The sequence below is a fragment of the Thamnophis elegans genome, chromosome 5, assembly GCF_009769535.1.
Source record: "Thamnophis elegans isolate rThaEle1 chromosome 5, rThaEle1.pri, whole genome shotgun sequence".
Classification (NCBI taxonomy): domain Eukaryota; kingdom Metazoa; phylum Chordata; class Lepidosauria; order Squamata; family Colubridae; genus Thamnophis; species Thamnophis elegans.
In genome coordinates this window covers 1,903,322-1,925,239 of record NC_045545.1, presented here as the reverse complement: position 1 = coordinate 1,925,239, position 21,918 = coordinate 1,903,322, and the positions used below count along the sequence as shown (strand labels likewise).

General features: G+C 39.4%; 1 protein-coding gene across 6 annotated transcripts in view; it reads right to left on the bottom strand.

The window, feature by feature from the left end:
• Positions 1-21,918, bottom strand: part of NR5A2 (nuclear receptor subfamily 5 group A member 2) — a 133,844-nt gene that overhangs the window by 90,752 nt on the left and 21,174 nt on the right. For 4 of the 6 annotated variants that reach the window (XM_032217248.1, XM_032217251.1, XM_032217253.1 and 1 more), the window contains exons 2-4: positions 17,612-17,730; positions 15,735-15,876; positions 9,983-10,632 (exon numbers count right to left, since the gene is read on the bottom strand). In XM_032217248.1, the coding sequence (XP_032073139.1) occupies positions 9,983-10,632; positions 15,735-15,876; positions 17,612-17,730 (911 nt within the window). Of the gene's footprint in view, positions 1-9,982; positions 10,633-15,734; positions 15,877-17,611; positions 17,731-21,141; positions 21,434-21,918 lie in introns of all 6 variants that reach the window. The other 2 variants (XM_032217249.1, XM_032217250.1) reach the window with 1 other exon arrangement.

Below are 21,918 nucleotides of genomic sequence, written 5' to 3'. Positions count from 1 at the left end.
ACATTCTCCAAGACTTTAATGTTTGATTTGCAAACCCTGATTTAAAATAAGCCAGGTTAATATCTGCATTAGACAACATTTCCACACTGCAAAAAGATATCCTTTCCCATCTATCCTGTCCATCATCTAAGTCATGTGCTTATTTATTCTGTTCTTACTACAAATGAAAATAGAAAGTGAAGGAGGGAAACAGCCCATCTAACGGAAATCATTTAATGAAACCATCGTTTACTGTCAACAATACACTCTGGGATTATGTCTATCATTATGAAGATTTCTGGAAATCTGAACAATCTTTGAAAAGGATGATATGGCAGATAAATATACTCCGAAGTTCACTTTCTTCCAACAAAAAGCACTTCTTGTATCCTGTGGAAAACATTACTAAATGATATACATTAATCTATCTGGCTTAGAATGCTTCCACCAAACCAATAAGCATAAATGCCTTTCTAATAAAAGAAAATAAAGCAAATTCTTATGTTTATGATATTATAATTTCTACCCATATTTGAGCTTTGTAACGATAGATGAACGTTAGATCAAAATATCTATTGTGTTCAGGGAGCCCTCGACTTACAACAATTTAGTGACCATTCAAAATTACAGCAGCACTCAAAAAGTGAACTTCTGTCCATTTTTCACACTTATGAGCATTGTAGCATCCCCAGGGTCACGTGATCAAAATTTGGACACTTGGCAACTGGCTGGTACTTATGACAGTTGCAGCGTTTCAGGGTTGTGTGATCACCTTTTGCAAGCAAAATTTGACCAGCAAAATCAACGGAGAAGCCAGATTCACTTAACAACTGGGTTACTAGCTTAACAACTGTAGTGATTCACTTAATAGATGTGGCAGGAAAAATCATAAAATGGGGCAAAACTCACTTAACAAATTTGTCACTTAGCAACATAAATGGGCTGAATTTTGGTCATAAGTTGAGGACTACTTTGTGATTGCTTGGCGTTTATCTTTGATCTGCTAATTAGTATCTTAAATCGTTTTTTTTTTTAAAATAAAGTTTATATATTCTGTCGTATAAATGGAATCACATAAAACGAGAAACCATAACTTGATTCTCCAAATGACCTAAAAACTGTGCCTTAACATTTATGTTGTAAATTATATTGTACAGCTTTTAAAAAATAAAATACTTATGGATGGGGAGACCTATATCATATTTTGGAAATATGTTTCCTGCATTTTTTCCCCACCGCTAACTACGAGTTTCTGAGAGTGATGTTATGTGGTGATGGGGAAAAAAAAAAGAACTTTATAAGAACGTACACAAACTGTATTGATTCCTCAATACAAGCTTTTTATTCCATTGCAACCGAACAAGACAGATTATTTTTTACCACAGCCAACATTTAAATCACAACATTTCTTTTTTAAAAAAAATGCCCTTTTTTGCTTTTGAACGATATACCTCTGTGGACTTACTAAATCTCCCCCCCCCCCCGTTTTTAAATTTAACGTACGTCCTCACCTCCCCCAACTAAAATCAACTAGAATAAAGGATGTTGAAATTTGGATGGATTATTCGGTTTCCAATGAATTCTGGGAATAGAGAAAACAGAAGAAGCACACACAGGTAAACTTGGGGGCAAATATATATTAATTACGTGCCAATCAAAACTAAGCTGCCAATGCATTTCATTATGATTAGCTGAGGCTGTTCCGGTGTCACAATTACCTCCTCAAAGTGGGCTCTGCATCCAGAGAGAGAAATATAAACCCCTTTGAGATATGATTCTCGCCCTCTCCCCCTTTGCCCCCAACCTCACATTCTTTCCCATCCACAAACAATTTCCGTTGGGAAGAGGGCCATGCAATATTGACAGTGACAACAAATTGTATAGCCTGGTGAACATCTGTTTCCCGGCTGCCTCCCTGATACTGCAGGTTGGTTACTGAGGAGTGAGTTTTTTTGCTTCACAAGTTGTTCCGCCACAAAGGAACTGGAAACGGCTGGTACACAAGACACACTGGTTTTATTATTGGAACGCAGGAAAGCTTTATCAGCGTGCTGGGATGTTCTGTATCTTTCTCAAAGGCTGGGATTATATTGAGCATGTTTGCCTACTGGAAGATTGCTTCTAGTGGAAGTATGGAAAAAAAAACAGCTCCATCCACCCTTGAACGGATTTGGATACAAATATAGCCTAAATCTTATTTTACGTTAGTTATCGCACCACCTAATTTTCACATCCAAAATTGACTCCGACTTTCAGCACTTCATTTAGCGAAGGTTCGAAGGTGAAGCGGCACTGAAAAAAGTGACTTATGATAATTTTTTCACACTTATGACCATTGCATGGTCCCGTCATTTACACGCGCAGATGCTTGACAACGGGGTTCATATTTATGACGGTTGCAATGCCCCAGGGTAGAGTGATCATCTTTTGCATCGTTCTGACAAGCAAAGTCCATGGGGAAGCTGCATTCACCTAACAACCATGTTACTAATTTAACAACTGCAGTGATTCACTTGACAAACGTGGCAAGGGAAGTCGTAAAATGGGACAAAACTCACTTAACAAATTTCTCACTTATCAACCATTGTGGTCGTAAGTCGAGAACGTAAGTCGAGAGCTCCAACCCACTCTTTACAGAATCACATAATGCAATCTGAAGACAACAGCAACATGGCTACAAATGTTGTGCTATTGTGACACAACATGTGACAATCACAAAAGACCAAATTGGAAGGTTTAGGTTTATTCGATTTATATGCCGCCCTTCTCTCAAGGACTCAGGGCGGCGTACAACATTAAAAGAAACACATAATACAAAAGTTAAAAAGAAATTAAATAGGATATCCCCAAACCCAATTAAAATTGACAATGACATTTTTTTAAAAAAATAATCCAAATTAAAATTAACAGTAATCAATAATTTGTTTTGTTTTGTTCAGGTCAGCCTGGCCTGCTGGAAAAGCCAACTTTTTAGGGCGCGTCGGAAGGACCGGAGGTCGGGGATTATACGAAGCTCCGGGGGCAGCTTTTTGCTATATTGTATTATGATTTTTGCAACCAATCCTTCTACTATTTAACACTACTAACCTTCAGCACTCACAAAAGTGCAACATCAAGATGAAATATCCCTATGCATTTCTAGAAGACTCTTCCAAGCCTGCAAATCAACAACGCAGCAGCCACAGAATGAAGATGGATGTTCCCATCTCATCCAATGACAGTCCCGGAGGCTGATATTTCCTCTGTTTAGCAAACAGGCCAGTAAAGGAATTTCCTTGGCAAACGGACAACGTGGAAACATCCTTCAATTCCACAGAACTCATGAGCCAGCTAAAACCATTTCCTATGCTATGGCAACAATATCTGCGTAAGGTTAAACAAGACATTTCATGCTATCCCTTACTCAGGCCATCGCATCTATTTCTGGAAGTCTTCTTTTGTTCAACCTTTGCTAATAATAGTGACCTATCTTAGGTGGTATTTATAGCCTTTAAATACTTGTTGCCTGGCTTTTCAGAACACTTTATTCATGCATATTTCCTTTGTTTATTGTTGCCTCAACGCTTTTTTAAAATCATCATTAAGATGTTTCTGATCCAAGATTTTTATTTAGAAACTCATTTTCACAGAAAGCTTCCCGTTCTCCAACGAGCCAGATTTGGTCAAAGCCTTTAACTTCACTCTCGGGGTAGACACAGCCTGTGCATGTTTTGTTAGAACGTCCCTTGTGAACTGAGGGGGGAAAAATGCAGATATCACTTTCATGTCAAGGAAGAGAGATTTCTGTTTCTTGCCAGTTGCTGAAAGCAGAACTAGAACTTGAGGCAACAAGGAAAGAGCTTTGCTAAAAGCTTTTAGTCCACCTCGCCAACTTTTTTAAAAAAATAATCTTTCCAGATTATTTCCATAAATGCTATCGTTTGCCACATTATCCTGTTTGATTCCTATTTTACTGACACAATCTTAAATGGTGGCACGGCAAAAAAACAACAACAAAACAACAACAACAACAACAACAACAGCAAAGCAGTCAAAATCCTAAGCACTTCGCTCAGTGGTGGGATTCAAATAATTTAACAACCGGTTCTCTGCCCTAATGATTTCTTCCAACAACCAGTTCACCAAACTGCTTAGAAAGTTAATAACCGAATGGTGCGAATTGGCTGAATCCCACCACTGACTTCACTCTAAGACAGGGTTTCCTAACCTTGGAAATTTTAGAATCAAGATCACGTGAAATGTTGGTACTTCATTCATAATGCCTTGGTAAGGCCACACTTAGAATATTGTATGCGGTTTTGGTGGCACAATATAAAAAGATTTGGAGACTCTGGAAAGAGTGCAGAGAAGAGCAACGAAGATGATTAGGGGACTGGAGGCTCAAACATATAAAGAACGGTTGCTGGAATTGGATATGTCTAGTTTAATGAAAAGGACACAGTGGCTCAGTGGCTAAGACGCTGAGCTTGTCGATCAGAAGGTCGGCAGTTGGGCAGATCGAATCCCTAGTGCTTCATAACAGAGTGAGCTCCCGTTACTTGTCCCAGCTTCTGCCAACCTAGCAGCTCAAAAGCACATACAAAATGCAAGTAGAAAAATAGGGACCACTTTGGTGGGAAGGTAACAGCGCCCCATGTGCCTTCAGCATTGAGTCATGCTGGCCACAAGATCACAGAGTTGTCTTTGGACAGTGCTGGGTCCTTGGCTTAGAAACAGAGAGCTCCCTAGAGTTTGGAATGATTAGCACATATGTGTGAGGGGAACCTTTACCTTTACCAAGTTTAATGAAAAGAAGGACTAGGGGAGACATGATAGCAGAGTTCCAATCTCTCAGGGGCTGCCACAAAGAAGAGGGAGTCAAGCTATTCTCCAAAGAACCTGAAGGCAGAACGAGAAGCAATGAATGGAAACTAATCAAGGAGAGAAGCAACCTGGAACGAAGAAATTTATTGACAGTCAGAACAATTAACCAGTGGAATGGCTGGCTTTCAGAAATTGTGGGTACTCCATCACTGGATGTTTTTAAGAAAAGATTGTCCAACTATTTGTCTGAAATGGCATAAGATCTTCTGCTTGAGCAGAAGATGGACTAGAAGATGCTCAAAATTTCTTCCAACTCTGTTATTCTGTAAGGTTAAATCCCTAAAAACTTTGTTGAATCATAAATGTACTGTTTTGCAGTCTATGACTACAGTCACAGTTCACATTATACTGGAAAAAAACAAGCTTGATGTGATGCATAAATCAAATCAACCTCATAAAGGTGAGGTTAGGATTACTATCCATACACCACAGAAATAACCATTCTGCTATTAAACAGAATGAGAAGTCCTACCTATCTCATTTGGTAGACAGTTTAATATGTATTTATTATCACCAAATCCCATTTGCAGGTTACCTCAGGGAACAATAATGGCTGAAGCTGCCTCTAAAAGAAGCTTAAAATTTGTAATCCTACCAACTTAGAAAGCTAGTCTTTTGTAAAAGTAATTCAAGAGACAGAAGGAATTGGGATATTGCTTTCTTCTGTCTCCTGGCATCAATCATTTAAAATGGGCAAAATGTTAAAAAAGAAAGAAAGAAATTCCCCCCCACCTCAACAAGGACTAAGTATTGTTAGTCTTAAAAATGCTATTGGTAGACATGTGTAAATAGATATTCTAGCAGCATCTAGCTGACCATGATTGAACTTAAAAATAAGCAGGATAGACCCTGAACAATACTTGGATGGGTGACTGCCTTTAAAAAGTCCCTAAAACAACTTTTTAATTCTTTTAATTAGTCTTAATATTTTCAAAATTCAATCATTCACTAGTCAAGTTCTATTCAAGGGTGTGCAAAACAAATGTTCTAGAAAATTTCATCCATATTCTTTTTATACCTCATCTCAATGTGTATTATTTCATTGTCCGTAATGTATAGAAGAGAGAGATTGATTCCTTGCTTTACAGTTTGTTCATAATTGGCCCAGAGAGGCTGATACAGAGAGAGCAAGGCTATGTACAAGCAGTCCTTGACTTAAACAGTTCATTTAGAGACCGTTCAAAGTTACAGCGGAAACCAGATTCACTTAACAACGGTGTTACGAACTGCAGTTAAGAACTGCAGTGATTCACTTAACAAATCTGGTGAGAAAAGTCACAAATTGAAGCAAGAGTCACTTAACAAATGTCTCACTTAACAAATATCTCACTTAGCAACATAAATTTTGGGCTCAACTGTGCTCCTAAGTGGAGGATGAGCTGTAATTTGTAATTTGAAAACTGCCTGAATCTTGTGATTGTCATCCCCATTTAAAGGAAAAACCAGTGAAATCCCCCTCTGCCTCTTCAGTGCTGTGGCTATCATGATCTCCTCATTAGTTAGGGTGGGATATAACATGTGGTATTCAGGGATGCCATTATAGTTATACAAATACCCCAAAGCACCTTCCAGATTTTAATCTTTTTAAAAGGTTGATTTAATTAAAAAAAGGGATACACAATCTCATTATAAAGGGAATGTTTTTATAACTGGCCATACCCATCATAGAAGTTATTTTGTGAATATGAAAATTCTTTCCGTGACAATTAATTATTGTTGGGCCCTTAATATTCCAAATCTGCTCATTAATCTAAAAAAAGGAGCTTTCCTAAAATTAAGGAAGGAAACTGAAGGTCTAACTGGAACAGCAGCTTCAAAATTTTCCATGGCATTTAACATTTCCATAAAAGAAGATGGTGTTTCAAGAACAATCTGTTGCGAAATCTGTTGCGTTGGCTAACATAAATAGATGGGGAAGCCAGTGGGAAATAATAGCACAGAAAGGGGCAGAGATTTAGGAATGTCCTTGAGATGTGCCTTGGGAGCACATGACACCATAATCATGCTGCAAGTAAGCAAATTTGGCCGGTCCTCTCTATCATGTATGTGCTGCTTTGGATTTAATTGAGGACAGTGCTGATGGGAATGAAAAATGAACAAGGGAGCATTCTCTTTAAAAAATGTTCCCCCTTGGAACATTTGCGTTCAGGATATCTTCTATGCCCATTTCCAAAATGAAGGTAAAGATATGCTCGCAGGGTCTGTACCTAACCCCCATGACGAAACATGTATTGCAATGTCACAATGCAAGACCTGCCGTTTCCCTACTTGTGTCGTGATGTCACATACTGGCACACAAGGGCCAGAGTTTCTCTCTCAGCCTTGCACTGCACACTTTGGTGCTTGCCCCTGTGAAGACACCTATGGTGTTTCTTTGTAGACAAAGTAATTAGAGGATTAACATAATGCTTGATAGCACTGAGTACGTTAGGCAAAGAATGGACTGTATTTCATTCACATCCTGATGCATATTAAATCTTCTGCATTATTTGATTGATGAAGTCAAAATAAATGCATGTGACATTATGACTTCTATCCAATACATGCAGTGACATTTGAATACTTCATCCTCACTATTTTCCATCAATATTTGGGCCCTACCTCTTGAATATTTCTTCGTGAATGGTGTCCATGACTTTAATCAACTCTAACATTCTTTCATATAAAAACTAAGAGACTATCTGCAAACCTTTCAAGCGCAGAGAAGGCTAATAAGAGGAAAAAAAATATAGCTGTACGCCATAACGTGATAATTTATTATCAACACGGGGACTTCTGATTATGCAAAACTTTAGACCTTCAGAGATACATTCCAAAAGGGTGTGACATAGATAGCCCATACATTGGGAATTTCTAGATTAGTTGTCCACAAATGTTTTGGGAAGATTTCCTTAAAAATAGTTTTCAAAAAAATTAGCTAAATCGAAATTGAATGAGTAAATTATGTGCATTGGATATTCTGATCGTAATCTGCTTCTACACTGTTTCTTTTCCAAAGGAATATGCATTTCAATAGTTATCCTATAGCCCAGGTAAATGGAGAAGATCGTCTGTAGTGGCAAATCCAGTTACAAAATACTATTTCCAAAAACTCTCTTTGCAATGCTGGGTCTTTATCTTTTCCACAGCTTTAATGTAGCATTTTAAATTCTCAGTTTAACCCAGCTTTCATCTTGCTTTCTCTTCCCCACATGCTTCCATTCAAATTATTCAACTGCACGTTACATATATTTTAAAAAACCCTCCTAAGCTCTTTTGAGGTAGCAAAAATAACTATAATAAATAAAATAAACATGCACACAAAATGTGACACGTGGTGGGAAATAAACTCTTGGGACAGAGAGTGTTATAAATTCTAGGAAAAAGAGAAATTAAGCCTCTCGGCAATAGGCAATAATGTAATTACTATTTAATCCCATTGTCCTTTGCCCTATCATCAACAGATTGCAATCCTGTTTTCCCACTTCCCCACAGTTGTCTCCTTTAAAACAATCCATCTTCCCACCTACATCCTTTCTTCTACTGGCCAGAAACATTCAGTAATGATTTTGTTCTGATTCTCCTTCTCAGTTTGTTCACCATTCATTAGGCTGCTACTCTAGAATATGGATTTTTGTTGGGCTCCAGCAATCTGTTTGTTTGAGGCTTGTCTTTGCATCCTTTTTAAAAGACTCCGGAGTTGCTACAAGCTAACAGGATACACAATTATATATCAAACACATATATAATATTTGTTGATCCTGAATTTCATCTTGAATATACTGCACCTATGGACCCCTCGAAGTACAATATTATTTTCAGTAATATAACTCTTACTATTCTCCCGTCTAACAGATGCTTTTTTTTCTAGAGTACCTTGCTCAGTGAATTCAGCTAACAGAAGAATAACTCTGATTTCATAATATATCTGATCCCAGAACTAGGCTATTGTTACTTTATATAACATGTATACATAGCCTATTTTGCAGTATAGTTGAATGTTCATGGATCCGTATCAATTTTTTTATCTGGTTTTATGACTCATTGATAATAGCTTAAAGGATGGATTAATAGGAGTGGGAACTTAGAAAATCTCCAAATATTCTGGAATTCAACTTCTGGAAACCCAAGTCGGCTTGGCCAGTGAAGCTCTAGCAACATCTGGGGATCATAAATTGTCCATTCTAATTCATACTTTTAATCCTTTCTTTCCGCAGTCGTACACTAGGATCCATAAATACTTTTCTCCCAATGTTGCTTCCAAAGTATTTGACAAGGGACTTTTTGGTCTGTTTCTTTATCAATAGCTCTCTTTTTCTACCTTCCAAGAAACAAGCCAATGGCAATAGGGCATCAATAGGGCATCAATAGGGCAGCAAAGGGATGGCTTTTCTTTGTTATGTGTTCGTTATGTGTCTTTTTTTCCCCTCTTTATTTTTGTAAGCCGCCCGGAGTCCTTCAGGAGTGGGCGGCATATAAATGTGGTTAATTAATTAACGTTTTGTACTCACTGCTGGTCTATATCAGAGGTGGGTTGCTGCCAGTTCGGCCAAAATTGGGCAAAACAAGATTTACAGCAGTGGGAGGGTCCGCCCACCCACCCAGATGCTTCTGTGCATGCGCAGAAGCGTTGTGTGTGCGCAGCGGTGCACACAGGAGTGCACCCAATCTGGTAGTAAAAAAAAAATTGGCAAACCACTAATGGTCTATATCTATTAATGCTGTTATTCAATGGTAGCCTATAATCATAATTAAGTTAGTCAGGCAAGATCCCAGAGTCACATACCCCAGGTTTCTTAGCTTTAGAAAAAAAATCTTGACTTAAACATCCAAACCAGCTTCTTTCACAGATAATTTGTGAGATCAAAATAGTCATAACATTTTGAAATGTCTCTCTCAAACAGCTTTTTTCCACAAAGAACAATGCACAAATATAAGTTGTATTAATCCAGTGTTTCTCAACCTTGGCCACTTGAAGATGTCCGGACTTCAACTCCCAGAATTCCCCAGCCAGCGAATGCGAAAGGTTGAGAAACACTGGATTAATCAAAAAGGCTAACCACATTTTCTTATACCAAAACTCTTGTTTGTTCATTTATTTGTCCAATTTAGGTATCATTCTCAGAGTGACCACATCCCATGAAAGAATTGTATGACGTACCTTAAGTTCTCGGAAGAATATGCTACTCCTGGCCCACTCGACGATCGAGAAGAGGGTTTGGTCAGCCATTTTGCACATAAGCCCAAAAGTGTTGAGCTTTTCATGCTTGCTTCTGTTGGCCTGCTCTTGTTGCAAGTAGGCCATAATCTTAGCTTGGACTTGGGGCTCATCAGGCTCACACTTCAAGAGTTCCAAAATCAGATGAGGAATACTTGCTGGCGAGCTTGTTTGATGATAACCATCCATGTAAGAGTAGCCCATTATCGACTCTGGAGAGCTGGTGTAAGGATCAGGGTACTCGGACTTGATAGCACGGCTTGGAAAGTGACTGTAGCTCTGATAACCTTGTAGGCTACCATGTGGTGGCATTGTCATGCTAATTGGAGATGTTACAAAAGGACTTCGGTCATAGTCTGTGGGAGGCAAGGCTGTGTGGTTGAGAGGTAGGCCTTTGGAGGCAGAATGGATGTTCTGGATTGCAGAGGATATTGTGAGATCAGTGGGCATTGCTTGAATCACCTGAGTCATGGCTTCTAGTTTGAGTCCATTCGCTCGGATGAGAGCTTTCTTCTGCTGCTTCAGGGCCCTGTCCCTCTTGTACATGGGTCCAAATTTGTTCCGGCCTCCGCGCATTCGGTCAGCTCTCACAGCTGTTGAATGTAGCGGTGAAAAAAAAAGTTACAGGTATCACATTGCAGACATGATACAAATATAAATACTGATAAGAATCATCATCATTTTTGGTCTTTGATCAACCCATAGCACACATTTATGTTGAGTATAGCTATTTAAGCCCTTCATGGTATTGGATCTGGTTACTTGAGAGACCGCCTGCTGCCAATTACCTCCACTAGACCGATTAGATCCCACAGATTAGGCCTCCTCCGAATTCCATCAGCCGCCCAGTGTCGACTGGCGACTACCCGGAGGAGAGCCTTCTCTGTGGCTGCTCCGACCCTCTGGAACGAACTCCCCGTGGAGATTCGAACCCTCACCACCCTCCAGGCCTTCCGCATAGCCCTTAAAACCTGGCTGTTCTGACAGGCCTGGGGCTAAAGACTTACAGCCCCACTCCGAATTGTATGATTGTTGTGTTTTTAGCTGTGTATGGTCTCTATGTTCTGTAACTCGTTTGTTTCCCCCCCCCTTTGAATTGTGAGCCGCCCTGAGTCCCCTCAGGGAAAAGGGCGGCATACAAATAAAGTAAATTCAAATTCAAATTTATTTTATTTTAGTGTGCTGTGGTGGTGCAGTGGTTGCAATGCAGCATTGCAGTCTAACTCTGCCTACTGCCAGGAGTTCAATCTTGATCGGCTCAAGGTTGACTCAGCCTTCCATCTTACCGAGGATATAAAATGATTGTTGGGGGGCAATATGCTTATTCTGTGAAGCACTCAGAGAGTGCTGTAAGGCAATATGAAATAGTATGTTAGTCTAAGTGCTATTATTATTGTTATTTATTGTAATTTCACTTTTGATGAACCACCTGAGAAGGTTTAACATGGTGAATAAACATATTGTATTCATTTGCAAGCATTTATTACTTTCCTGTTACATCGCTGTATGAAAGCATACTGGTGAATAATCTAAAAAGCATAATTCAAGCTTAGTGTATTAAATTTTCTAGTAAATCTAACAGGAGAGGGCTAATAAATTCTTCTGCTAAGCACAAAGGACTCAAAATTGCATTTGGGAGCAGTGCGAGACCTTTTAATAACAGCTTTTCAAAATGCTTATCATTTATTTTTTACTCTTTTGACTTAACCCCTTCAGTAGATGTTATTTAAAGGCACATAACGCTCTTCACATTGGCCCTTACTCTGAAAAGAGGAAGCTCGCCAATTTTGGAGAGAGGTAATAAATTGCACGATTGTTATTTCCTCAAGCCTATGGTAGAGAGCAAAGTGTCAACCAGACCAAAAATAAAAAAGGATTTTGCAACTTCCAATGCCATTCAAATCATATCAGAATTAGGATTGTGGAGAAAAATTGTTGGTCTGGGTTATAGTACTATGTTGCTAGAACATGTTTTGAAAGCAGCAATATTTTACCAAGATTTTACCTTCCCAAAGGTATTCAGACAATAAGAAGGGCCTTTGACAGCTTGGTGACATGCTGAGATAGCTGGGGGTTACGATACTAAGCTTTTATCTTATAGATTAGCATGCCATTAAAAATGTATTAGAAATCCTAGGTATACAGAGACCTATAAAACTATCATAAAGATGTTAACAATTAATGATTTGATCCTAAAATGTAATTTATGAACTAGAATGCAAGACTATGTATCATAATCAAGGGAACATGCATATAAATATTAAAAAGGTTTATAGCTGAAAGCAGGAGTTCCTTCCCATTCTGCTGATAACAAAGAGGAAGTCTGTTCATATAGGAGAAGATTGCTAAGCAATCTTTAATAAATAAGTAGGAAAACAAATATTGGTCAGAAACACATCCACTCTTATTTTCTTGCTGGCAAAGAAAAGGTAAACAGAAATGCCTAACAAATTATAGGTAAATAGTTTTATCTACTCTACTCAACAATGTCACATTCTGATATTAATTTTTGATTGCTTGTTTTTTTTTTTTTTAAGAAATGAGGTGAATTCAGCTTCCTCCGATTATGGATTTTCCTAGATATGAGAGGCAGGCAACACACTCAAACAAGTTACATTGATCTCTTTTCTTAATTATCGTATCTATACAAGAGCTGTAACTTCTGCAAAGAAGTCAAGTTATGTTTCTTTTGGAAACTAGCATTAAGGGACTCTGTGGAGCATTTGGTATGCTTCATCTCGGTATATTTCAGTGAACAATTTCTGAAAGATTAGGGCTGTATGTAAAATAATAAATGGGATTTTTCAATGCAGAATAAAGGAGAATATTTGAAGCTCAGGGTTGAACGGAGGGGTTCTTGGTGGCCTGCTGTTGTTGTTTTTTTGCAGAAATCTCATTACCCAACCTAAATAATATCATCAATGCTAATGACTTTCACTAAGATGCTTATGGAGATTCTCAGTAATCTGTCCCAATTTTTCAAAAGGCAACTGGACGTTGTTTTATCTTGAAGATTTTCACTTCTTATCCAAGAAGCTTCTTCAGCTGAAGACGTTGAAGCTTCTTGGATGAAAAGTGAAGGGTCTTCAAGGAAAAACAAAGTCTAGTTGCCTTTTGAAAAAGCATCTTTGGGATAGCACTGATGGGGTTACCTAGTTTGGGTAATGAAACAGCTGCAAGAATACAAGCTCAGAGAGCATCAAGGATCCCTCATTCACAGAACACTTTATGCTCATGCAGCCTTCTAACCTATTCCACAATATTCATGTTTTTGGTGATATAATCTTTTACACCCTTCTGTCATACTCTTGTGTCCCTTATTGATTTTTTTTTTAATGGAGAGACTATTTAAGCCAGTAGCAAACATCATAGCTTCTCTGGATAAGAGAGAGGTACAAAATATCAAAACATTTCTAGGTAATGCCGATATAGACAGCGAAAGCACTTTTGAAAAGAATTTGCAAATAAGTGCTTGCATCTTCTGTTCTTGCTCTCTTTCTCAACCTTCTAAAAAAATTTTTGCTCCTAAACAAGAAGCAAACACGTCGTGGATGTGTTTGTGTGTGTGTGTGAGACTGACCTTGTAAGGTGCATTTGCAAAAGGGTACAAAATATAGAATCACTTGAGAATTGTTTTCTATTTCCTACCCAATCTCCATTTATTGCATTATCATTATTTTGGGGAAATGCAGATTTCAAAACATAATATTTGATGCAATGACTTTTACATCTGCCCTGATATTATCTGTCGATTCCAATCTAGATTGCTGTAGTTCGAGGGGTCTGAACAGCTGTAAAGTTAGGTTTAATTAGCATAATTAAATTATTGTGGAATGAAAAGTTTATGAATCGCAATCTCTGTGGGCTGAGCGGCTCACAAGTTCTACATCTGTCCATAAGAAAATAGTGAGCTTCTAATGAGAAAATTAGCTGATTTGCAGACTTTTTAGCTTGAGAACTTATGAGCTGAACCAATGCTGATGACTTTTTGAAATACAACTACAAATATTATTATAAATGTTTATAAATTATAAATAAATAATAATCACTAACTCCTTTTTCAGACAACAAATATTTTGCATTATCTCAGAATTAAAGCAACTCCCAAAACAATAATGAAATCACTACAGATAAAATTCAAGTTACTCATTTCTTGACTAAAGATTGAAATTATTAATAATTAAATTGAAGTTCTACATCATTGAAAATATACGAACATTAAACCCATTAAACCGCATAGTACTAAATGTTAGAAGTAAGATCAATTGTTATCAGTGGGATGTTCCCAATATTGTGTTTTTAACTGGACTATTAAATATCAATGAGGAGAAGAAATGAAGAATAAGACCATAACTGGAGTCATATATATATATATATAAATACAAATATTTAGCATGAGAATTTTCTCCCCCATCATTGATATTTGAATTCTTACAAACTAATGAAAATAACATACAGCATTATTTTCAATGATTTAACCTAACAGAGGGTAGAACCACGTTGACTGGTGAATTTGTACTTACAAAAAAAAAAAAAAAAAGACAAAAGTGAATTCCATCAATATTCACTGTTAAAAATACTGCAATAGTCTTCATTAGGCAAATATTTATCAGAAAAGTTTCAAAACTTTTTGACAGCAACATTTATTGTGTGCGTGTGTGTGTGTATGGAAGCAGTGAACTTCCTCCCATATTTGGGCATACCAGAGGTTGTGACTTTAAATATATATATATATTTAGTGTCACAACCCCTGGTAAGCCCCAATTATGGGAGGAAGCTAACTGCTTCCATTCTCTGTCCATCGGCTCGTCACAAGAGTCCATCACGACAGAAACCCAATATTTTTACTGTTGCCTTTTTGTTACATTTGTTGTATTTGTGCTGATAAATAAATAAAGGGAGACTAGTATAGATCTATTTCAAGATATATATATATAATTCTGAACACAATAATATGACAAAATGTAGCTTATATTTTATCAATGGCTTATGGAGCATTATAATATACCTCAATAATTTCATAAAAACTGAAAACTATTTCTATTGGATGAGTAATAAGGGTTTTTTTTAAAAAAAAAAAAAGAAAACCAAGATCTCTTTCTATGAATGCTAAATCTTTGCTTTGTTAATTATTAGCCCAGCTGCATAATCCCTTCATACAAGGAATTCCACTGATAAACAAGAATGATCCCTGAGAGGGAAAAAATGTCCAATATTCTGTACAGTATTTATAACTCTTGGATATGCCTAAAATGCTTTCATTTTAGAAATCACTACAGTATCAATTCCCCCCCCCCTCAATATTTATTTTGCTCTGATTGAATTTTGTTTGCCTAACGAAATCAGTGTTATTTGTTCTAAGTATTTATGATTAATTCTGGATAGTGTGCATTCTTTGAAAATTATACTGTACAATAAATTGCACAATGTAATTGTACAATTATGCATATTGTTCTAATGCTTACATCTGAAATGAGCCTCTAAGTACCCTAAATGGGGAAAGGGAGCCTTCAAAGCTTTTTGAGATAAAGTTGTAGCAGTGAATCATAAGCTTCCATTATTTTTGGTCCATCCTAAGCAATCATTCTTTGAAATAACATCTCAAATGACAGCAGTTTAAATAATGCACATAGAAGGACTTACATTTAATACTTATGTTATTTTATACTTATGCAGCAAAAATTGCAGACCTTACCTTCCAACTTCATCCCAACGCTTAGGCATTTTTGAAAGCGACAATAAGGACAGCGTTTTCTTTGAGTTTTGTCAATTTGGCAGCTTTGATTTTCTATACATGTGTACCTTTTATTGTTCTGGACTGTTCGCTTAAAGAAGCCCTGTAAAATAGATGGAACGTATTTACAAATTGGGAACAAATGGCTCGAACCAGGAATTGACTTCAGATTATGAAAACTTTCACCCAGTCCTCCCTTCTACTGTCATCCTGCTAATTCAGCATTTATGAAATGGCCGGTTTGGTTCCAGATTTCCTTGGAGGAAACCCACCAGGCCACAGGCACGGTTTTTCTGAGGCTAGTTTGCGCTGGTGTTGATTTACACCAGAACCTGGCAAGGCATCTTTATTATTTTCCTAATCATCATCTCTACCAGTAGCAACTTAAATGAATTAAAATTCAAATTATCCCAAGTTTTTAAAAGTGTCCTTTCAAAATCACCTAATGTCAAATTTTAAGACAAATCTTCCTTAAGGTGTTAAAAAACAACCCTTGCCGATTTTTATTTATTTATTTAGATTTCACTCATATGAATCCTAACTCAGTTCTAAATCCCAAATGAAAGTAAATCTCCCCAATCTACCGCTTGTTGCTCTGAATTACTCCTGCCTCTGCTAATATACTATTCTTCACTTTATCATCCATCATTAATTCTCTGATGTTTAAAACTGAATTTTAAGCTGCCCATCGAGAGTCTCAATTGTAAGCTGAATTTTAAACTCTTAGAGATTTTGAAAAAGTTACTTGCAAGACTATCCTTCTCCCTTCCCCCAACACTAATTACAGCTGCATAAATTACTTCTGGTGGCCATGTTGATTAAAATCATGTATTAAATGACAGATATTCTGGTTCTCATGTCTCTTTATAGTCTGGGAATAGTGGATGATAAGCATAACATGGGGGTGGTATTATAGTGTGATTAACTTTGGATACAGCATGAATACTTACTTGCTCAAAAGTTTCCTTAACCAAATGTGTGTCATGTAACTTAAGCAGATACAGGTTCCAACTGAATAAATATTTCTATACAGCCCTAAAATTATACATGTGTTACTCCAGAAAGCCGTGCTAAAATGTTGTTGTTTTAGTACTACGAAGTAAACAATTTGATCGGTTTCTATACTAATCCAGAATTATTTTACACAATTGCAAGGCAATCCAAGGTTTTATTAGCTGGGTGCATGGCACTGGCCTATAATTTTGAGACTCCAGCTGATACGCATTAAATGAAAAGCACGAGCAAAAAAAAATATTCTTCATAGTGATGAATGGCATTTTAAAACCATTTAATTGATTTCCACTTAATCACCCTGCAGATAAATATGGACATAAAATGCTGTGTATGTATGAGTGTGTATGCACATTTATAAGTATGTTATGTGCAAACGTAAAAAGAATGTCAAGAGAAATTTACATTTGCATCCTGAAAGATGAAAAACTTGAAACAGTTGCCTTCAATATTGCAGCCCTGAAATTTATCAGGAACAAGATGCAGCAACAATAATACTCAATGTATATAAATCAACTAAAATCAATATTGAAGACAGCTGGGAATGAAAGTCTCTCTACAACTACATCACTTCACGACAACCAAATATTTAAAGGCAGTAAATATAGCCACTCTATACTGAACACCCGTGGGGAAGTTTTTCTTTCCATTGGCTAAAAAAGAGACCCTTTTACATAATTTCTGCCTTCAGAGAATGCTACTGCACTCCTTCACAATATTCTTTTTTTCATTAAAAACTACAGAAGTATGATTGTCTAGTCTTTTTTCTTGATCTGATTTTCAGCGCCCTTCCCCCACTTTCCCCACGAAAATAAATTGTACAAAACCTTGCAACTTTCACAGGTAAGGAGTCCATAATGATACCCAGACACTTTATCTCCACAGACTGGACACAGTTCTTCGAGATCTTCATCATAAGAGTAATTCACCATTTTAAATTGAGACACTGGCAGGGGGAAAAAAGAAGAAAAATAGGGGGAGGAATTAAAATCTATGAGAATGTACACAAAACATTTGATGCATTATTTATTTCTTCACTGGGGAAACAATTCCAGGAGACATCCATGGGTTTTTAATTTCCCTTTAAATCCTCAAAACAGGAAAACCCAATTTTGAAACAGATTTTTTTTTTAGCAACCAAAAATATTCTCTCCAAATTCAATCTAGCAGAATAAAACCTTGTTAAAATTACTCACAGTTTTAAACACACAGCAAGCATTTTATTTTATTAATCCCCAAAACTGGGTTTCCAAAATTTTAAATTCTTAGTTCACTCCTATCTGTGCTTACACATAAGTAGGCAGGGCTAGTTCAAGACATCCTACTCTGAAGTTTACATGCCTGAGGCTTCCGTCTTACTTTTCTTCAAGTTTATTGTTCTTGGGATAAAGATCGCCTTTTATTTGGACTATATTTAAAACGTAATTGCATTTAAAAATTAAAAATCAGATGACTAAGTGGAAAAGTAACTTTTCTCTGTACTTTGAAAGTTCTGCTATAACAAGTCACCTTAAAAAATGTTTACCTAACCCCCACTTCAAATTCACAAGACTAGGAGTCTGAGTGGGGGAAAATATCAACAGCTTACAATGTATTTTAGAAGCGAGATGAAGGGGAGGGGAAAAAGAAAGAACTGTAATTTTTACATATCCATCAAACTTGTCTTTACAGAAAAAAAACACATTCTTCTGCCTTAACTCTTTTTCCTTACTGTGTCAACCCACCAGAGAAAATACATAAACTGTTCAAGGATTTACAGAGACCCTTTGGATTTCTCTTGCAAACTTCTTCAAATGCTGGTAACTAAAAACAAAGAATAAAGTTTTACGGCAACCTTCCTTCCTTCCTTCCTTCCTTCCTTCCTTCCTTCCTTCCTTCCTTCCGACTAGGGAACACAGTTCTTTTACTTGAGACTTGAGACTTGAGAGAAAACTCTTGGCGCGATCCTAAAAATTAATTCAACGGATTGGAAAGACCCAACTGATTTCGGAGCGAGATCCTCATGAAAGAATCTGATTCCTGTCGGGGGAACCGAGGGAATCGGTGTCCCACCGACTCAACCAGGAAGATCTGCTAGTTTGAGTTCCCCACCCTCTCGCTTCTCCTCGCCCTCCCGGACTATTGTAAGGAGGAAAGTGGGCTGGTCTCTTGAAGGGAAGAAGAGATCGCTCGCCCGTGGGAATTTAGACGAGTCTTCTTCTGGTAGCCTAGGCGGAGAAAAAGGTTATGCTGGGCCGGAGTCGGAGGAGCGAGCCAGATTCAAGGGAGGTCAGATGTAGCCAAGGTAAGCAACTGGGGCCAGACAGGGGCAGAGAAGGGTCTTCATCACCCCACCACCCCGGGGAAACCTCGCCAGCTGCTGACCTACCGTTTCTTCCCCTGTCTACAACTCCACTCCGTTTTCCACCGATTTGCTCCATCGAGGAAGCGATCCTTCCCCAGGTGGCCAGAATCCCAGGAAAGAATGATCCTGAATGTCTACGGGGAAGGGGGTGGGGGTAGTGGAGGGGTGGGAGGGAACGGAGAGGAGAGGGGAGAAATGACCTAAGTCTTCCCTGACTCCTCCATTGGGTGGGAGCTTCCATTCAAGCCAAAGGCTTCCATAGTTGGTCAAAACTTTCTCAGAACCAGCCGAAAGGGAGCTTCGGAGGAGGAGGAGAAGTTGGAGGAAGAGTATCGGAGCGTTTTCAAACCGAGGGGGTACAAAATGGAAGATGAAAGAGAGAGAGAGAGAGAGAGAGAGAGAGAGAGAGAGAGAGAGAGAGAGAGAGAGAGGGAGGGAGGGAGGGAGGGAGGGGGAGAGAGAGACACACAGAGAGAGAGAGACAGAGAGAGAGGGAGGGAGGGAAGGAGGGGGAGAGAGAGACAGAGAGAGAGGGAGGGAGGGAGGGAGGGAGGGGGAGAGAGAGAGAGACAGAGAGAGAGAGAGAGAGAGAGAGAGGGAGGGAGGGAGGGAGGGAGAGACAGAGACAGAGAGAGAGACAGAGAGAGAGAGAGGGAGGGAGGGAGGGAGAGGTGGCAGTGTGGTGAGGGAGGGGTGGGAACTTCCGGGAAGACTTTTGGCCAAGAATAGAAGAAGAAGCTACAACTTTGAACCCGGATCCCTCACCCCCCTCCGCCGAAGCTTCGAGAAATGGGAACGTGGGGCGTAATTTCAAAGGTGCGAGGAAATCTACGGAATCGTTGCCCCCCCAAAGCCCTTTCCAGAACTTCCAAGGCCCCACCGCAGGGAGACCATTGACCTGACCTGCCTGCTATTGGAGCCACTGACTGGCGGGGGGTTTTTGGGGGCGGGCATTTTAAGTAGGACCTAGGAAAGACGCCGAGATCTTCCCCTTTAATAGACAGAAAGTCTTTCGAAGTCTTTCTTCTTTCTCTTTTAGACGGAGCAGCGCGCAACCCCTAATTGTTCGGTACCCCCCAAATTGTACTTAGCAGTCAAGGTGCGGTTGGATGGGTAGCAACGGCCCAGTTTTGGTTTCGGATCTATTTAGGAAAAAAAAAAGAGAATATTGGCCGATTTGTAACTGGAACTAAGGTAGTTTTGGATATCGGCTAGAAACGCCCGAGGCCGGTTCCCAGAGAGGGGATGCAGGGCTGGAGCCAAAAAAGAACCGAAAACCGCATCTCCAAATCGCTCCATTTGAGGGGAAACCACGAAGGGGAGAAAACGCCTTTAAGAGGCGCGTTTCGGAATCGAAAAACTCCCCGTTGGCCGCCGAGAGCGCACGAATCCCCCAGGACAGCCCCGCGCCGTCTTCTTTGGAGTCTCCGAAACGGGAGAAAAGGCTGAATCGAGGGATGGAGGGACAGATGTGGGCAGAAGCGGCGAAGGGACCGCCTCGAACCGAGAGGCCGAGGGCTTTGGCCTCTCCGTCCGGGAGGGATGAGCGCCTCCAATTCTCTTTGCTCCGTCCTCTAAGGCCGTCCTGAGCTGATGGACAGACAGCGCCTCAAGCAGGAAGAAGATGAGTTTTAGGAAGTTTTAGGAAGTTTAAGGAAGAAGCTTTTAGCCGACGGGGGTTTTCCCGGCAGAGCCGTCAAAACCTTAGCAGTTAGCAGTTAGCAGTTAGACTTATATACCGCTTCATAGGGCTTTCAGCCCTCTCTAAGCGGTCTACAGAGTCAGCATATCACCCCCACAGTCTGGGTCCTCATTTCACCCAGATAGATAGATGATAGATAGATAGATAGATAGATAGATAGATAGATAGATAGATAGATAGATAGATAGATAGATAGATAGCAATAGCAGTTAGACTTATACACCGCTTCATAGGGCTTTCAGCCCTCTCTAAGCAGTTTACAGAGTCAGCATATCGCCCCCAACAACAATCCGGGTCCTCATTTCACCCACCTCGGAAGGATGGAAGGCTGAGTCAACCTTGAGCCGGTGAGATTTGAACCGCTGAACTGCAGATAGCAGTCAGCTGAAGTGGGCTGCAGTACTGCACCAAGGTTTTGTCCAAGGTAAACGGCATCTATTCAGATGGTCATCTTGAAGTTGCTCCATCATCTGAATCAAATCCTCTGTGACTGAAAATACTTTTGCATTTTGCTTAACACAAGTTAAACATCCCTTTTCTTATACTTCATTGTTCCAATTGTTCCCCGGTGAACCGAGCGGGACCTCCCCGTAAAGGCCTGCCCTGGATGGAGTATAAAAGGAGGCCGTGTTACAGTTTCAGCTCGTTTACCTGCGAATCTCTTAAAGCTTCTTCTAGCATCCTCCAGCCATGGTCGAAACGAACGCGCACCAGACCGGTTGGACGCTATTGGGGCTAGGATTTCGAATTGCCTTCTGGTGTTTTCGGTCAGGGGGGGGGGGGAAATCTGACCCGCTCCTTCACTCCTACCCACCCTGACCCAACTATCGGTGTCCTTCTTGCCCTGGAATCAAAAACCCCGCTGGCCATCCCCGCTGAGAACCTCTCCTTACGCACAGTCAGTCGGGGATCGTACAAGCGCGTTTCCTAAAGTGATGGAGGCGCTCAGGAACGGGCGTTTCAGGACGTGGCTTCGTTTTACACAAAGCCATCCGCTTCACCCTATTTCTAAATGGGTTCGCCTTCTGGGTCGGCCCGAGCCCTCGAAGCAGAAACGAACCTAAAGGGCTAATACGTATGGACCCTTC